Below are 18,091 nucleotides of genomic sequence, written 5' to 3' on the forward strand. Positions count from 1 at the left end.
TTTGTACTACTACAATGTGATGTTTTTCTTATTACTGTGAAAAATAACTTATTTCCATGGAAATATGAAGGAAAAAAAACTGCAATTTTAAAGACTGTGTCACAGGCTGCTTCTTTTGGGGTCTGGGACTCATCGATGAAGACTTGATTCAAGAGAATCTTATTCCCTTTAACGATCACCATGACTCATGTTTATTTCTTGAAAACTCTTCAAGAAATCCTAGTGTGAGTTTGGGTTGTACTGAACAGGTACAGGCAACTTTGCATTTTAAGGTTTAGTGTGATAATGTAGGATTTCAGGTTTGTCCCTAAATGAGCATACTTTATATTTTTATAGTACAGATAAATTCATAGTGATGGACTATTTTGCTCTGCCCACTCACTATATTTTGTGGTATTTCTGGGGAAAGGATGTACTGCTTAAGTATTTCATCACAGCATCCCTGCATCCCTTAGACACACATCTACTGTAATCTCTACACATGATCATCCACTTTGGACTGGGATTAATTTGTTTACGGGCACTTTGTGTGGTATCCGCATCTTCTGTCAATTGCAAGTCTTGCTAAGTAACCCCCCCTTCTCCTCACTGTCAGGTGACTTTTAGAGGGCGAAGGGTGGCCGGTGTTTCCCGACATGAGTCGAGTGGCCCCGAGCCCGACATATTCTGAATATCTTCCAAATGTTGAGCCCGAGTCGTGAAGTGCTGCTCTTCAGGGGGGCGAGGTTGAGAGGAAGGGAGACGACGGACGGAGGAGAAACAGGCGACATTCACGCAGATTTTCACCTCTGAAAGCATCCAGACACCTCCGCGGACTGCAGCACCGCACGTCCAGCCGGCCAATTAAAGGAAGGTGAGCTGCTGAGCGCTGATTTTCATCTCTCACATCGGTGCCTCTTTGCGGACGTGGGTCTTAAATGTGACTGGTGCATGACGGGTTAAATTCTGCAGTTTTTTGGTTCACGCGTTTATCGGCTGTCCTGGTGACTGATTAGACTTTAGGTTGTGATGTTTATCGCCAGCTGCACATTACGCTGATCTAGTCAGTGAGGAAAGGTGTGAAAATACATTACTGAATGAACGGTCCCGGGATGGAGCCGGCATCGCCTTCATTGGATATTTTAGGGTGATTTCATTTATGTCTGAGCCTCCTAGTTGGATTCAAATGATTAAAAATATAAGGCAGACTTGTATTGCATTGTAGGATGCAAGATGTTAATTGTTTATTATAGTCAAATACCTATGTAAACAGCTTAAATGAAAACAGGTGGGTTCATTCTAAGCTGCATTTGTCCACCTTGAATACAAAAATTGAAATCATCTATACCACTCCTGCTATCACTATCGTCATCAGAAATGATATTCCATATAGTCTTATCTCCTTCCCCAGAGGCTACATTGTCTTTTATATAAGTAAGTCAAGGTCCAGCTTAATAGCATCCATTATCTGAGAGGATGCTCTCTGGCTGTGTCGCCTCTGTCTGCAGTGTGCTGCTGATAGACTGTAGCCAGAGCTGCTGCATGAAGGCCTCAACACATGACAGCATTGGATATCATCTGCAGATCCACTCCAATCTGCATAATTATCTCATCTGTATCATAAACGCATTCTTCATCTTGTGCCCTTATCACCTCTCCTAGTGTGTTTGTCAATACTGCACATAACTCCAACCACCCCCTCCTCACTCCTCACTCCTCACTCCCTCATGTCGACTGATTTTAATGGATCTGACAGTTGAAAGCAATATGGTGGAAACCTGTCTCATCCTTTAGTTCACTGCAGCCAGCTTTGGTGGAATTATCTCAAAAAATGAACCTTAACCATTAGGATAGGATTTTGTCTGGACGTCTCTCCAGATTGTCTGATTGTTTGCGTGTAAACTGCGTGCAACTCTTTCTGCTGTCTTGATCTGAAACATGAGATGTGTTGTAGGGATGCAGATGCTACTAGTTTAAACCACTGGGATCGTCAGAGTGGAAAATTTCGAATTTTTGAATTTTGAATGCACCTCGTTCGAGCAAAGGGAAACCCTGTAGTTTTTGAAAGTATGCACACCTTATTATACATTCCACTTTCACTTTGTGTGTGCCTCTTGGTACAAAGATCCTTTTTTTTTTTTTCTTTTTTGATGCCTCATGATTTATAAATGTCTAGTGCTGCGAGAGGAGTGTACAATATGTGCATTTGTGTGTGTGTGTGTTGCAGCTCACTTCTAACATGCCTCCTCATCGTCAGAGGGACTATACCTCATGTAGAGTCATCTCTCCTCATCACTGTGTTTATGTAAAGAAAAAGAGGAAAGTGAAAATGAAAGAGAAATGATGAAGGGTAAAGACACAGAGGAAGCTTTGTAGGGCCCCCACATCTGCAGTCATTGATGGTATTTCCGCCTCTTTAAAGCGCCGGACAAAGACATGTCTGTCCTTCCAGTAAGCAGGGAGTTTTGAGTTAGAAGGAACACAGGCACAGGCTTTGATTTCAGAGTGGGATGCACTGGCTTGGGTTATATAAGATAAGGAGGAGGAGAGGATGAAAGAGACATGATAAAAAGAGAGCGAGAGAGCGATAAAGACAGAAATGCAAAGAAAAAGGGAAGCGAGAGAGATGCCCCGAGATGGGGGGTAGAGGATTCAGGCTGAGAGGAGTCCTACTGAGAAGACAAAATGTGGTGGAAAGGAAGCAAGCGATGATACGGAGCTGTCAATCTGAGACATAGAAGGTTTAGGAAGGAAAAAAAAAAAAAACCTTGGAGATGTGAGGGTGATGACAGAAGTGATGAAAATGGAAGAAAAGGAAAAGAGGAAAGAGTCAAAACCCAGTGAGGTAGAATGAAGACTGACTGAGGCTAATGGAGTAAGGAAGGATAGCAGATGGCATATTTGTGTGTGCCTGCAGCCCATGGTTTACAGCCCAAAGGACAATGTGTCAGTAAGCATGTACGTGGGTTTGCACGAGTTTTCATAAGCTTGCATGTTTGTGCTCAGTGAGGTGGACCATGTAGGTTTGTTTTTTTGGCTGAAAATGCTCAAAATCACATAGAAATAAGAGCATGAAGAGTAAGAATAAGAATAATGAGCAAGAATAAGAAAAAATGTTGAAAAAATGTCACAAATCCTGCATAGAAACAACAGATTGGCTGCAGTGACTCCAAGACACCCACTGCTGTGACAAGCAGATGGATACGGTTCACTTTTCTGTTTCTTCGCAGCCAACCCATCCTGTGTCTCAGACTGCTGTATTAATTAAATGATGATGGCTACAGGGGTCAACAGTCCATTTTATTGATGGAAAGTTATGATTTGTGGATGATGCAGTGGCCTAAAACGATGGTTCAAACCCTGAAAGGAAGCCATGAATTCCCGGAAAAAGGACAGGGACTGCAGTAATAAAATTACAGTGTAATCTGAGTTATATAGATGACTGTAACAAAGGACACTAAAAGTTTGTTTGCCAAGAGACACTGTTCTGTGTGACGCAGGCTTGCTCCATATTTTGTTTCAGTTACAATAAAATCAGTGAGCTTTTAGGCTCTCTGTCTTCTCAGAGTGTGGTGCAAGGATGTGACAGACAGAGTGAAGATGGTTGTCTGAGGGCCCAATTATTTTCCTTAAATGACAAAGGACAATGGGGGCCTCTCTGCTGTTGCTCTTGAAAGTGTATTAATGTTGCACGTATACAAAGACAGACAGGTGGCAGACTTACAGTGTGAAGATGGCTCAATGCTCTATCATTTCCTGCAGATACAGGATGTGTTATATTACAATGAGACACTCTAATTTTAACTGTATGTTTATTAGCTGCTGCAAAGTGTGACTGTGAGCACTGCAGGTGTTCCCTCCCAGTCCCGTCCTGGGCTTTGTAAATGAAAACTGCAGCAAGGTTCTCTTTTGCACAAACCTCTTCATGTGTTTCCTCAGATGTTGCCTTAAAATGTAGCATAATCCCCTCAGTGTTGCAATAAGTCAGCATCCTTCTCAGACACCATCATAGGTTCAAGGATGTTTGCCGTGAAGCCCTTCTCATTCTGGACATTTCTTGTTGCAAACTCATTCAAGTCATTATTCAGATCACTGTGATTTGAATTATCTTGAGATTCATGAATTATTCTGTGTTTTAATTCAGGCACATAATCAATAGACAATCCTTGACGGTGATCCAAAGCTTGGTGGCCCTGGTAAACATGCACATACTCTTAAAAGGGCTGGACTTCTATAAGACATAAATGCCTGCTGGTATGGTCTCTCTAAACAACACTCACTTTTACACATAAATCAACTCTGACCCTGATTTAATATTGAGCTTAGGTATGCTATTAATCATGCTTGTTTTTTTTGTCTCAAGTCCAATTAATAACCTGCAGGCAATGGCAGATAAATTGAATTTATAGGGACTGCACAATTCTGTGCAGATAGTTTCCTCGAGTTTTTTAGATTTTTAGCGCAATTAGACAGCCTAATTGAATTCTTAGAGCACTTTAAGATACAAATATAAGGTAAGGCAAAATAAAGAAAGACAGTTCTGGCCTCAGAAGCATGCTAGTTCAAAAGAGAGTGTTTTGTATGAATAATGAAGCATTGTGCATCAAGCATTATGAGGTTGAAGCACAGCACTTTATAAAGATACATGTGTGGCATATAGATAACCTTGACTGCATGTCATTTAGCTGCAGCACTGTCTGACTGTGAGAACTGCAGGTGTTTCCTCCTGGTCCCCTCCTGGGCCTTTAAAATGGAAACCATAGGAAAGTTTTTTTTGCTACGAACCCCTTGATGTGCCGCCTCTGATGTCTCAGCACAGAAGAAAGACATTCACATCATCAATATCCCCTCAGTGCCGCAATTAATCAGGATTCTTCTCAGAAACCTTCACAAGGTCTTGCAGAAATGATGTTTCCTCCCTGCTGTTGACGTTTACTGTTTGAAGCTCACCTAAGCAAAGGCTTATTTTAGTATTTTCCTGCTGAGAAGAATCATTATACTAGACGTGGGTTAAAAGCTTGTGTTCCCCTCATAAGGTTTTATACTGAATGTAACAAAGAAGAAATTATGTTGAAGACATTAATGTCTGTTTTGTATCTCTCTAGTCAGAACTTTATACGATTATATTAGACAATCCTATATTTTTGACAGAGACTTCAGAATTATGTGTCAATTTTTATTTTTTTAAGCCCCCCCTCTGCTCAAAAATGTTTTTTCTTCATGTTACTTCAGTTTGATGTTTGAGTTTCACTGTGCAGGACTATGTATGCGCAGAATTTGTTTTCACATTCATCTGCTGAAGGAGGAAAGTTTCTCTGAGCTCGCCTCAAATCTTAGTTTAAAATGTACACCTACTAGCATGATCTGTGACATTACGACTAGTTTGGAAGTAGGGATGTCAACAGTTAACTGTTAATCGTTAACCGCCAAGAATATTTTTGACCAGTTAAACAGGTGGGTCTGTAGGTTAATTTGCATACACACTCTGCTAATGGCTAGACTAATGGCAACTTCTACAAAGAGTGTTGCATTATGGGTTGTTTGTAGCATTAATGTTGCTAGGCTAGCGAGTGCTTTAAAGTCTGTTTATAGTGAGTGTGTTAGTCAATCAGCACTAAAAGTGTTTCATTAGTCCAGTTTAACCTCTTTTTTCTGGCTCCGAGGAAATAAATTCATGACGAGTGAAAACCATAGACTGTAAAAAAAAAAAAAAATGGCAGTAGTCACCATGACTACACCCATTGGTTTGTGGACTGCAGTTTTGAGGCCTCGAGTTTAGCAATTTCACCATCGCCATCTTGGATTTCACCATCGCCATGTTTGATTTTTGGAGCCAGAAGTGACCAAATAACGTAATATGCACTACATACTTAAGATGTGTACTATCGTTTAACATACTTTTGCGTGAATAAACAGTAGTGTGTATCTTTTTGGACGCACTGAGCTGTAATTATCACATCACTTCCTGCGAGTCTCCTTGCTGGTTGGAGACACGTAACCATGGTAACCTGTGCCAACTATAAAGTCTGAACTAATATAAAAAATATATTACATCTAGCAAAGTGGTTGCTGTCCACCATTGTCTGTTATGTTGTCGCCATCGTTGTCACTACTGCATTGCATTGTGGGATATTTATGCCGGCATAGTGTCCAGTGCTTGCATACTGTAATATTTCCCCGGAAACAGTATGCAGTTGAGGAACTATTGGTTTCATACTACGGATTTGGACATACTAAAAAATCTCACATACTGTTTTACTGTACTAAATAGCATGTTTGTGTGTAGTTTTGGATGCAGTCCCAATTTGGAAAAGAGGGTGGAGCTGACCCTAGCACTAGCTGCTAGCTTGATTAGCATAGTGCATTTACAATCTATGGTTAACAGTGATAATGCTAATGCTCATTTCTGCTAGCAAAAAACAGGCCTAAAACCATTAAAACAAAATGTACTCATCAGAAAAACTGAACATCTGACTCCTTAGAGGATCTTTTATTACAACCAAATGCTGGACAAGACTTTTGAGGCGATCAAAATGTTATAATTAACTTTAATGAACTGAAAACACACTGTGAAATAGCAGCGACTACGCTTATACTCTGTGGATCTGGGGTTACGTCATGGTTACGCTACATAATCAACGTTGTCGCCGTGGTAGCGACTTGTCAATCACAACGTAGCAGCGCCCTAAAGCATACAATGCTTTATTGTCTATTTCACTCTAAATGGGGCCATAATTTACAAAATTAACACCATACTGTATTGAAAAAGACTTGGTACTACCGATTGAGACCATAAACTCATTAGGAAAGTGTTTATTGAGGTAGTAAATCAATTGAGGGGTCATTTTCTCATAGACTTCCATACAATCAGACTGTACAGTACAATATTCCGATTGCATTAGATTTAACTCCTGGTATTGAAACCCGGGTGGGGAGATTTTATTTTGAAGAAAATACATCAAAATATGGGTAAGAATATTTCTGATCCCACAGTTTCACTTAACTCTGTAAACCATCAATAAGCTGAATTAATCAGATGGATAGTCCGGTCTCCGAAATTATGAGTGATATAAAATCATAATCAGGCATGATCAGGCCAGCTAAGTTTCTCTACGAAACTTCAGACGTATATGAACAAAGATAACCAGTTCACAGGAAAACCAGTTAATGTGTAACACACAGAGATGCAGTAGAAGAGGTAAGCGGGGTTGCCTTATTATTATATATGTTCCGTTATTCGTTCGTTATGCCATCGAGAGCTACTGTGACTAAACGCATTGAAAAACACTTTGAGGAGAAGAAGGATGAACTATAAGACAAGCTAACGATGGGACAGCTCTCACAAATGAAAGCTGAATTACGTAACTTTTCTGAAAAAAAAAAAAACAGTTATAGTTGTCGGTCAATGGGTGTCGGTCTGTCAAAAGCAAAATTAACCGAAACTAATATCCCTATTTGGAAACCAATCCTGATCCAATATACAATTTACACAAGTGTGATGTGAAAACTTGAAACCTTAAGTGCACACACACTGAGAATGGACTTCTCAGTGAAGTAGGAGACATCTCGCAGCCAGCAGTTAAACTTTGAAGTGAAATGTATTTGCATATTCAGGATTCTTAATGAAGGAGAAGGAGGAGATGTCATTTTAAGGATTTTACCAAGGTAATTGGACACAAATTATTCAAAGTAGAGTATTTTTTTATATTTCCTAAAACATGTCTGGAGGGGATATTTAGCAATGTTGCTCAGAGAGAATGTTTAAACTGATAGCAATGCAACCTATTATAAATCCTATCTCAGTGATTTCTGGTTTTAAAGACTAATTGGCCCTCCACCTGCTTTCAAATCAAAGGTAACTGCTTACTTCTGAGAAAGACAAATCAATAAAAGTCAAATGAAGAAAAATGAAAGCACTCTTTCAGTTTCTAAAAGACTGGGAGGTTCACTGCAGTTCAATGCCTCAGTAGGGTGATATCATCCAAGAATGATGTCATGCACCAGTTTCATTTTGAATAAGAAAAGGGGTACTTGTGTGCCCTCTGATATCCCCCCCTCTACTGATTAAGAGGAAGAAGAATTAAGTAGAGGATAACAAAGGGCACCAAATGAGTAAAAAATAATAATAAATATGTACAGATTTGGAGGCAATAAAACTAATTTGCCTAAATCTTCTTTCTCTCTCTAGGCACAAAGAAATCAGCCAAGATGTGGACAGTCAGTGTGATCATGTTCACCTTTCTGCTCACCACAGGTATGTTAAGGAAAACGAGAGATGTTGTTCCCTATCAAAATAATTTTGAAATGTGGAAATCGGGTTTTTTTTTTTCCACACCTTGTAATTTACTGAGGTGTTATACTGGTAAATTTGACAAGGAAATTGTTGTGTGTTTTTGATAGTTTAGGATCAGTTTGACAATGCAGTCACAGTCAATTTATTCAACAGACAATATAGTAATTAATCTGCAAAAGGATCCTGTTATCTGAGAATGCCTGTTGAAATTATTATTTTCTTTTATATTGTTTACAGCTCTCTCTGCCCCTGTGAAAGGTAAGAATATGTGTACTAGTGCCTCATATATAATTCTAAGTTTGACACTCATCAATTATAAATTGTGAACTTTCTTTGCCCTCTTATGTGTTTGTCAATGCTTCCTCTCTCCTGCCCTCATAATATAAACCAGTTAATGAGGACTCTATGACCTTGTTCCACGGGGAGGATTTCCACATCATGCTGCCCTCACTTGGGTTAGAGGTCACGTTTCAGAGCAGATCTTCTCCGCGTGCAGCTGACGTGGTCCTGATGCGGGATGGCAGCGTGGTCAATACCAGGGCCAAACTCAACCGCCAACTCAGCCACCTCATTATAGAGGCTGTGGTCGAGGCAGATGAGGGCGTGTACACAGTGAAGAACCCTGAGAAGCCTGAGGATGTCAGACGCATTGCCCTTATAGTCCGAGGTACGGGATGACATGAATGTTTGATATATTAGGAAGGATAATGGAGCCTACTGCATTGTACTCATTTGGCATGAGGACAGAGAGAGGTTTACTAGAGAAAATGTATCTGTTTTAAGGTTTGGGCAGGGTATGTTTGAACTGGAATATATCACAACATCACAACATTTATATTTAAATTTTATATTTAAAGTTACACACCCTGTTAGTCCTGGGAGTGTTACAAGTTGCAGCAGTGTTGACTCTGTACTCTGACTAGTAATTCTTAAAGCTTAAACACATATACAGACAAACATGAAGAAAAAAGAAAATAATTCAAGCACACAGAGGGAGGGGTGGGCTCAAACCCAGCATGTATAAAGTCGACTATAGTGAGCAAGATGTGGAAGATGTGCCATATGGTGCCAGTAATGTGTGTGTTTGTGTGTGTGATCACATGTGTTCTCAGAGTGTGAGGGCATGCAGAAGCTGCCAGGCAGTAATTATGCAGCTCTTTAACTGCCAACCCACTCCTCTTTCCTTCCCTCCCTGCTGTTTTCCTGTCTTTATCTTGTCTTTACTGTCTTTCCCTCTATTTTGTATCCCTACCCTCCTATTCTAGCTACCCTGATATTCTTGGATTGGTGCTCCTTTGTTTCTCGGCAGTCTGTCCCCTTTTCGCCACATCTGTCAAGCCATTCCCTCGTCCTCTTCTGTCCTTCACCCCTAACTGTCCTCTCTCTCACTAAATCTCTATTTCTATCATTTCTTCCTTCACCTGAAGCAAATAAATGCTCTCTCTTCCTTCACTTCTTCCTACTCAAATGTCAGACAATTTCCTGTCCACTGTAATTAACTTTGTTCCTTTTACTCAAGAACAAACCGTTTATCACCCTGCTTTTACCTTCTAGATTGCTCTAATGAGCAGACCATTAAATACGGAGACAACTACCATATTCCGCTGTTGGGGATAATTCCTCCCATCACCCTGGAGTACAGGCCTAGTGCGGTGGAGGCCAACCAGACATCCAGGTAGAGTCAGCAAAATTACACTGATATTTTAACCAAAGAGAGTCTATAATGATATATATGCACTGAGACAGTTTCAGTGTCTCAGATTAACCAGGAAAGTGGAGGAAAGTTCATTCTCTTTGATTTTTCCCTCCTGTAGACCTGCTCTGGTGCTGCTGACCAGTACAGGGATTTCCAGGGAGGGCTACGAGGGTCGTATTAGCGTCAACGAACGCCACATCACTCTCAGCACTGTCACAGGTGCAGACGAGGGCAGCTACACTGTCAGGGATGCAGAACTTGAAATTAAAAGGAAAGTGTGTCTCAACGTCAGAGGTGAGGGCATAAACAACGACAGATCATATATTTTGTCATCTCCCATGCCTGACCTGTTTTAAATGACCAGCGCCTTCCATCAGGATGGTGTTGTGTTTTTTCCTTCTACTTATTACGCTCCTCTTGTCTGCCATGATGGCTTTTAAAGACCTAAACGTTAATGGGCTCTATCAGGCTAATGCATTTTAGGTGATCCATGGGCCTTTTTTTTCCTTTCTTTTTTTTCTTCTTTCCTGCCATATAGGTTTTTGTCTATTTGATGTTGTATTGTTTTATGACTCAGAATGTTTTTAATGGCTTGTTGAAATGAAGGGGAGGACGTTGTATAAGCCCTCTGGGCTTCCTTCCTCTCTCCTGCACAATTAATATAACTTTTTTTACTATGTAATATTTTCTTGTAACCTCTGTGCAAAAAAAAAAAAATTCAAATTAAAAATTCAAACAGAGCTGTGATGTATTTATTCTATGTCCTTGCTTCTCCTCTGTGCGTGTTTCTCAGAGCACCAAAACTTTGTGACGCTGCCATACGGAAAAACAGTGAAGATCAACCTGATACTCAACAGCTCATTAGTTCGCCTCAACTACACCCGCAACCGTGACCCCACACCCTATCTGCTGATGGACAAGGGAGAATTTACAAGTGTAATTTTAGCCTCTTTTTTCCTTTTAGTCCTATTTGGGATTATTTGTTTTCTGTAGTGGGATAGAAAAAAATAATTGAAAAGTCATCAAAAGGGTTTCTACTTTAAAATTACTAAATCATAATCACAAACATTGGAGCACAGGGGAGTGGTATTAGGTTTCATGTCATGTCATTTCTGTGTTGTTTAGTTTCCATGTCTCATACAAATAAATGTAGAAGAATTGTATACTGTGTACTGGAAAATGCAATAATATAATAATATTAATTATTATTAACATAATAATAACTAGTTTCATATTTAGTTATAAACCTATACCAGGGTTTCCTGCCTGGAGTGTTTTACAGCAGAGGAGGGCCGCCTCGCCAGAAATTTCCACTAACATCATAAAAAATGAATACACTCTTATGAATTATGACATTAACCTTTAGAGAAAAAGACCACAGACACTGTGTCACACAGCAAAAGCCATTATATTTGATATGATTTTTAATAATTAGGTGTCTCATCTACTGACTAAATTAATCAGAATGAGATGACTCAGAATCCAGGTGGTTTACCACCTTGACTAAATAATTGCCAGGGGGAAACTTTGTATACTATACTATATCATAGTTTAGTACCATGTACTTACAGAATTTAGTACATAATTCTGTGTGGTTACGATACAGAAAGCTACTATGTGTAAAATATACACTTTCATGTTGTTAAAATGTATATTAATATCTATCTATATTAATATCTATATTAAACGCCCAAATGTAAAATATACAGAAATTGTACATTTTACAATTCTACATTTGTTGTAGTTTTTCCCCTCTTTGTTGCTATCTGCATTACTATCTGTATTTTCAAGACTATTACCTATAACCTCTTAAATAATTTTGCAGCTTTTTGTGTGCCTGTGCTAAAAGCCAGATGTGGTTTATAGCTGACAAATGCAGCAAATGGACATTTAACACAGGATCACCCACTTTTGTACCGGTGTGATTTTTTTATATTACAGTTGTGGTTGGTGTTTTTATTTTCTTTATTGCATTATTCATTAATGTTATATGTATATTTGCTGTTCTGATCATGATTCTTATTTTAAGTTTAGGGTATGAATGTCTGTCTTTTCTCTCTAGGCCCGAACAGAGCTGGGTATTGAGGACCGTCTGTCGATGGAGGGTTCATTGGTTTTCCTGGATCAGGTCAGGAGTTCAGATGCAGGCCAGTTCAAAATTACTGACTTACTGGGGTTCCCCGTGTCCATCATCCACCTGGAAATACAACGTAAGGAGGGGATGGGCTGAGAAGGACTGGTTGAAAAATGAACTAAAGCTGTGACTCAATGGGGCAAAAGTAGAGCCTAAAAAAGAAAGAATGCTCCTTTTCTTTTGTCTGCTGTAGTCATGCACTGGAATTTCAATAAGTCAATGAAAGGTCAGTTGAATTATTTACTCTCCCACCTCCGTCTTTCTCTCCCCTTTCCAACCATGCCGTCATGCAGCCTACAAGCTGGAGTCACTGTATGTGGCCATCATCGCCCTGTTAGGCCTGCTGGTTTTCCTTCTGCTGGTTTGCCTGCTGTCCTGCCTGATCAAAGTGAAGAAGAGGGCCAAGAGGGCTTCGGACCTGGAGAAGATTGCTCAGAATGCTGGCAAAGAGGATGAGGGAGAGGCCTTCAGACAGGTCGGAGGGACAAATATACAAATGGCAATGTGATGCTGATGATGTGTATCCTGATTAAATTTATACTTGTGGAGATTTTTGGGGGGATATAATCCAATGTTTATTTGGATTATTTAATTTATAGTATCTATATATATATATATATATTGGTTCAAAATGTCCATATTATTATGTAGATGGGGACCTTGCAGCTTTAGTAATTGTTTGGTTTGGCAGGTTGATAACTGCAAGACACAAGACAGTGAAGAGGATGTATTAAGTTCTCTATCTGTGTTCTTTTGTCCAACTGTTGTGGCGGTCATTAAAGTAGACCAAATCACACTGAAGAAGCTTTCCCCAAGTCTCAAAAGTAGTTGTAAGGCAGTAGTAAGAGTAACCAATATTACACTTACATAATGAAAGACTATTGTTTTGTGTATCTGTGTGCCTCTTCACAGGTGGTAAAGAACATCACCAAACTCAGTGAGGAATCCAAACATTCCCAGGCTGACACTACAGAGAAATCTCAGAGCACTGAGGTGGACATTAAGGTGAGAATATGACCCAATTCTCTCTTAAAACTGAATCTGTTTGAAGTTTTGATTGTGTCTCAGTTTTCCTTCTTGTTGTCTGTCTGAACTCAGGGTCTGGAAGTTTCCTCTAAAGAGGTTGGCATTGGTAACCTAGAGACCAGTGACTCTGGTGTTGGCTTTAACACCGCCCTGCCACTGGACACTGACACCGATGCCCCTGACCAAATCCCCGACTCTGAGGCTGTAAGCATCTCTGTTGCCCCTGAAGCCAAGCCAAGTGCACCGTCTGCTGCTGAGGCTGAGCCAAGTGCTCCACCGGCGATGGAAATTAAGTCCAGTCCAGTAGCCGAAACTAAAGCCAGCCCAGCACTTGAAATCAAGATAACCCCTGATCAGCCTGTGGAAGTGAAGTTGGATGTGCCCAAATCAGCAGATGTTAAGCTTAGCCCAGCTCCAAGCCCTGAACCCAAGGCTGGCCTGAGTCCAGCTGATCCAAAGCCTGCACCCAGCCCAAGCCTGGAGCCCAAGTCAGCTACTCCTAAAGCCACAACCCCAACACCTGAAAGTAAGAGTGCCCTGGCCCCCACACCTGAGACCCCCAAACCAACCACACCAGAACCTATTACCAACGGTACACCTGAGCCAGGCCCAGATGATGCTGATCTTATCGGAGACTCAGCTCCAAAAGCAGCCCCCCCTAAAACCCCTGAAGTGGAGCTGAAATCTAGTGGTGCCGTACTAGAGGCCAAAATGGATGCCAGCAAAGAGGGCACTGTGGCTGAGGATTCAACCACCACTACCTGAGAACTGCCCCTGCAAAAACCCAAGGGAAGCCCCACAGATCCTCTCCATCTTCCACCACAGTAGACAATCGAACACCCCCTACCAAATAATGAAGAAACCACTGAAACTGGGGCGAGAACTTCAGTTTGACCTAATGCCTGAACACAGTATTACCTAGATAACAGTATCGCACTTGTCAAACACATAACCTTTGAGACTTTCATAAAAACAAATGCGTCTCTTGGATTGTTAAACATTTTAGTTGTATACACCTTGCAGCCTTGTTTTTTTTTTTTTTGGTAACTCCACAGTAAAACTGCCAGACTGCAAATGAAATCCTTTGCAGAGTTTACAACTAAAATGTTAACTCCAAATAAGGTCTTTTCTAACATAATGAGGCAGCCAGAAAGGTTTACAACATTTCATTCAAACTAAAACAACTTTGACCTAAACTAACCACCATTTCCCATCTGAATACTTGTTCTTCTATCAGCATGTGATAAAACTAACAAAATGCATGAAATCCTCAGTCTCCCACAGTGAAACCAATGCCATCCCAAACTTACTAATGTGTGTGATGACATTGTTGTCAAAAAATGTAAACGAAAGCCCTTTTGTCCACAGAACGGCATTCTGTTGTTGCCATCTTGTACATATGAAATGTGGATGTTATGAGATACTTGCACCAGTCCTTTGGCCTCAAAAACATCCGCAATATAACCACACGAGAGGAGATACTAATAACACTTACACCACTATTTATAGTCTCTGAGATTGAGACTGAGATTCCCAGTAGATATCTCCAATGATTAAAATTTGTTTTACAGACTGATCCCTCATGTCTGGATCAACCACTTACTGTCTTTGATCTGGATTTCCCAGTGGCTCTATAAAAATCCCATTATTCTTACAATTTAATAGGAAGCTCATGCCGGCAGAAACTCTTAATAGGACCACCATGTTCCCGCTGTACATTGGGCTTTCTCAAGCAGAAATACAGACTGAAAATATGTGGTAAGTTCAAATAGTTAGAACATGTTTCTTTGTTTTTCTATTTCATTGTCCTTACTTGTCTACTCTCCGACCCTCCTTTTGTCTGTCATTCCTTCTTTGATTCTTCCCCTTTTTTATCCTTCTTTCCCTCCTTTCCTTTGCTAGGCAGCATTTTAAACTACTTAAATACTTCAGTACACAGCCTTTGATAGAAACTAGAATCTTGATTTAGTCATTACTATTATTATAAGGCATTACTTTTATTTCCTCTGTGTTATTAGGTTTTGTTGACAATAAAAAAGGGAACACACTGTATCTTTGGCCCTATACTCCGAAACTGGGCAAAAGCTTAAATACTTATGCCTAGCATCTAATGGCTACGAAATAGCCCCATGAGGTTGTTCTCATTACCACCACATTGTCTATCCAGAGCTGTTCCATGTGAGTTTGGAAATATGTAGATGTTTAGTCGACACGATTTAAGATACATTTTCGTGGGACACAATGCATGTCTCTACCTCATGTTTTAACTGACCACTGGAAAACCAATGACAGTCCAGGTTTGGTGCACTGAAATCAACAAAAAAGCATTTTGGATTCAAGAGAGAAGCACAAAAAGACAGCAGTGAAATTCAGTCAAATGATCAGTGAAATATAGGAGAACTGTAAGAAGTAGATTCATCTACAACCAACTGGCCTTTATGATAACTTTCCTGACTAACAGATCTTTCTTACAAGTAAATTGATATCAGACAATATGTCAGTATTTTAAAAAGCCATATGATAGGATAGGTTTAGATGTCAGATTTGATACTAAGATCAATTGATATAATGTATAGACTAAAACTACAAAAAAATAAATAAATAAAATGAATGTGCCTCAGTGTTAAATGGACAAACTATCGGATTTTCAGGTCACATGTATTTAAAAATTAACAAAGGCCTTCTAATGATTATTGGCCTTTGACCTCAAGAAAAACAGTGAATATGCCTCATTTCCAGTCTGGATCTGTGAAGGAACCGCAAAACCCATTTTGGTAATACTAAAATGGTCTTTACACACACACATACACACAGATACACACAGATACACACACACACACACACACACACAGATACACACACATACGCCAGCCTTGTAAATATTGCATGTGTACGCCAGTTTAACCCCCTTAAGGCTGAATGTTGTTAGTGTATAGAATGGTTGTTGTATCATACTTAATGATGAAGAAGACAACTAATCTCACCAACCTTAAATCCAGAATATAAAATATATACACATACTATACTATATACACTAATATTCACTAACGTCTTGAACTAATTTAAGAACCAAATATTGTAAAAATCCATCAAGACTGTATCAGATCAATTATCTGCTATTATTGCCATTCCAACCTGATGATACTCACAGCATATCTCTCACAGTATTTACATGTTGTATTAAAATGTTTAACCTACGTCAATTGAAGCACTGATTGCAGCATGCCCACAACATGTCCTGAAAAATAGGCTTTTATTGTCCTACAGTTGTGTCTGTGTGTGTGCGTGTGTGTGTGTGACCAGAGGAGTGATGTTTCAATGTTTCCATCATCATGTGTTAAGGATTTGTGTGTTTGCCTATGATGCACATACCGTATGAGTGTGAATGGTTTATGGCTGTGTTTGCGTGCTGAATCTATGCATAGGCAGTTTTTGTACAGGATGAAACTTTATGTGCGCTTCTCCATTTGTTGTAAGATATCCATGTGCCTGCTTAAATCATCTTGCAATGTGAAGAAAACAAGTGCTGTGTTTACGTCATGAGTGTGAATGTGTTTAAAACCACAAACAATGGTAAAGTATATTGTAACTTTGAGATATTTGAGTGACTCTTGTGTTTGTTTTAGTGCCTAAAATGTATATTGGATAGTTGGCCTGTATTCTGTCATTAGCCGACACTCCTGATGGCACCTTTTTCTTAATAGGTAGGGTATTCTCAGAAAGAACGCTGTTTGCACACCTGACTGAACAAAATGATACCACTGACTAGCCTAAGATATGTAAGAGAGTATGTTACATATTGTGTAAAAAATTACAAAAGTTGGTCATACAGGATTTCCAGATGATTCTGAGTAGCATAAGGGATACTGAGTGTGCTCTATTTGTAAGTGAGGGTGTTTTCCATTTCATTAATCAAGTCTGTGGCACACGTTTCGAGTGTGTGAGTGAATTCATAGCAGCAGATGAATGACAAAGCTTTGTGCGGGTAACCCTCAGGGTTATGTTGTGGTAAGCAATTGATGAGAGACTGCTAAAATGGCATTTTCGTACACCACCGCTATATTGTCAGTGATTGTAATACCAAGCCGGGACATGAGAAAGGCAGATGGCGTATTAGTGGGCAGGACGAGCCTTTGGTTTACGCATTACTAGCATCTCAAAGAAGGCTCAGTCTAGTGGAATTGGAGTTATTATATCTAACTGGTGCCAGAGGGATTCTGGTTTCATACCCACTTCTGATAACCCACTAACAGAAACCACTATTGTTAATACCACTGGCACATCTTGCACTACGTGAGTTGTCTCTGCCCCGATCCTCTCTGTTTACTTCTGCTGTTCTGGCCTGGGTGTGGTGTGACGTTCCACATGTTCTCTCTGTAATCCCTTTTTGCACAACACTTCACACCGATGTTTTGTAAGGAAGATAGTTTTTTTTCTTTATTTCATGTCTAAAGAAATACTAAGAATAAACAAAAGAATATGAGACCTTTGCTGTCCTGTTGTTGTTTATTAGTATCCTACTCTCTAAGTGACGAACTCGCAGAGGGACAGCTTTGTCTCTGAGCTGTCCATGCCATCTCAGTCAGTTAACTCACTCAGTGTCAGCCATCATTTGTTGAGAGTGTCATGTGCCACTTTTTCACCCAGTCAGGCCCCGGGTCCCACTAATCCCACTGCCGTTGTTTTGAGCTTCCATAACCTCGACAGGACATGTCATAGCAGAGCAGACATTTATAAACAGGCCAAAGGTAACGTCATAATGCTGTTAACACCTGCTATGGTCCCTGAAACACCAAGCTGGCTGCAAATTACAACCTCATGCTTTGTATTCTTCATATGTTTACTAATACTACTACATGATTTATTTGAATCCTCCCATTTCACCACATTTATTATGCTCAGTCTCAAGAGCGCTCAGGTAATCATAATAAAAGGTGGACACAAAAAATACACAATAATTTTT

General features: G+C 39.9%; 1 protein-coding gene across 6 annotated transcripts; it reads left to right on the forward strand.

Annotated features, from left to right (window-relative positions):
- The first annotated feature begins 488 nt into the window (after positions 1-488).
- si:dkeyp-77h1.4 lies at positions 489-17,613 on the forward strand. Of its 6 annotated transcripts, none has more exons than XM_044360103.1 (11): positions 489-853; positions 8,168-8,233; positions 8,510-8,530; positions 8,664-8,939; positions 9,827-9,947; positions 10,087-10,262; positions 10,762-10,904; positions 12,031-12,178; positions 12,396-12,577; positions 13,015-13,107; positions 13,201-17,613. In XM_044360103.1, exons 2-11 carry the CDS (start codon positions 8,188-8,190, stop codon positions 13,891-13,893), a joined length of 1,899 nt encoding a protein of 632 aa, XP_044216038.1. In that variant the 5' UTR covers positions 489-853; positions 8,168-8,187; the 3' UTR covers positions 13,894-17,613. The 6 variants fall into 6 exon arrangements, with proteins under 6 accessions (XP_044216038.1, XP_044216042.1, XP_044216039.1 ...); XM_044360107.1 differs by lacking the exon at positions 489-853 and adding an exon at positions 5,282-5,433; XM_044360104.1 differs by lacking the exon at positions 489-853 and adding an exon at positions 5,690-5,831.
- The last annotated feature ends 478 nt before the right edge of the window (positions 17,614-18,091 follow it).

This window comes from Thunnus albacares, chromosome 8 (genome assembly GCF_914725855.1).
Source record: "Thunnus albacares chromosome 8, fThuAlb1.1, whole genome shotgun sequence".
In the NCBI taxonomy this organism is placed as follows: Eukaryota; Metazoa; Chordata; class Actinopteri; order Scombriformes; family Scombridae; genus Thunnus; species Thunnus albacares.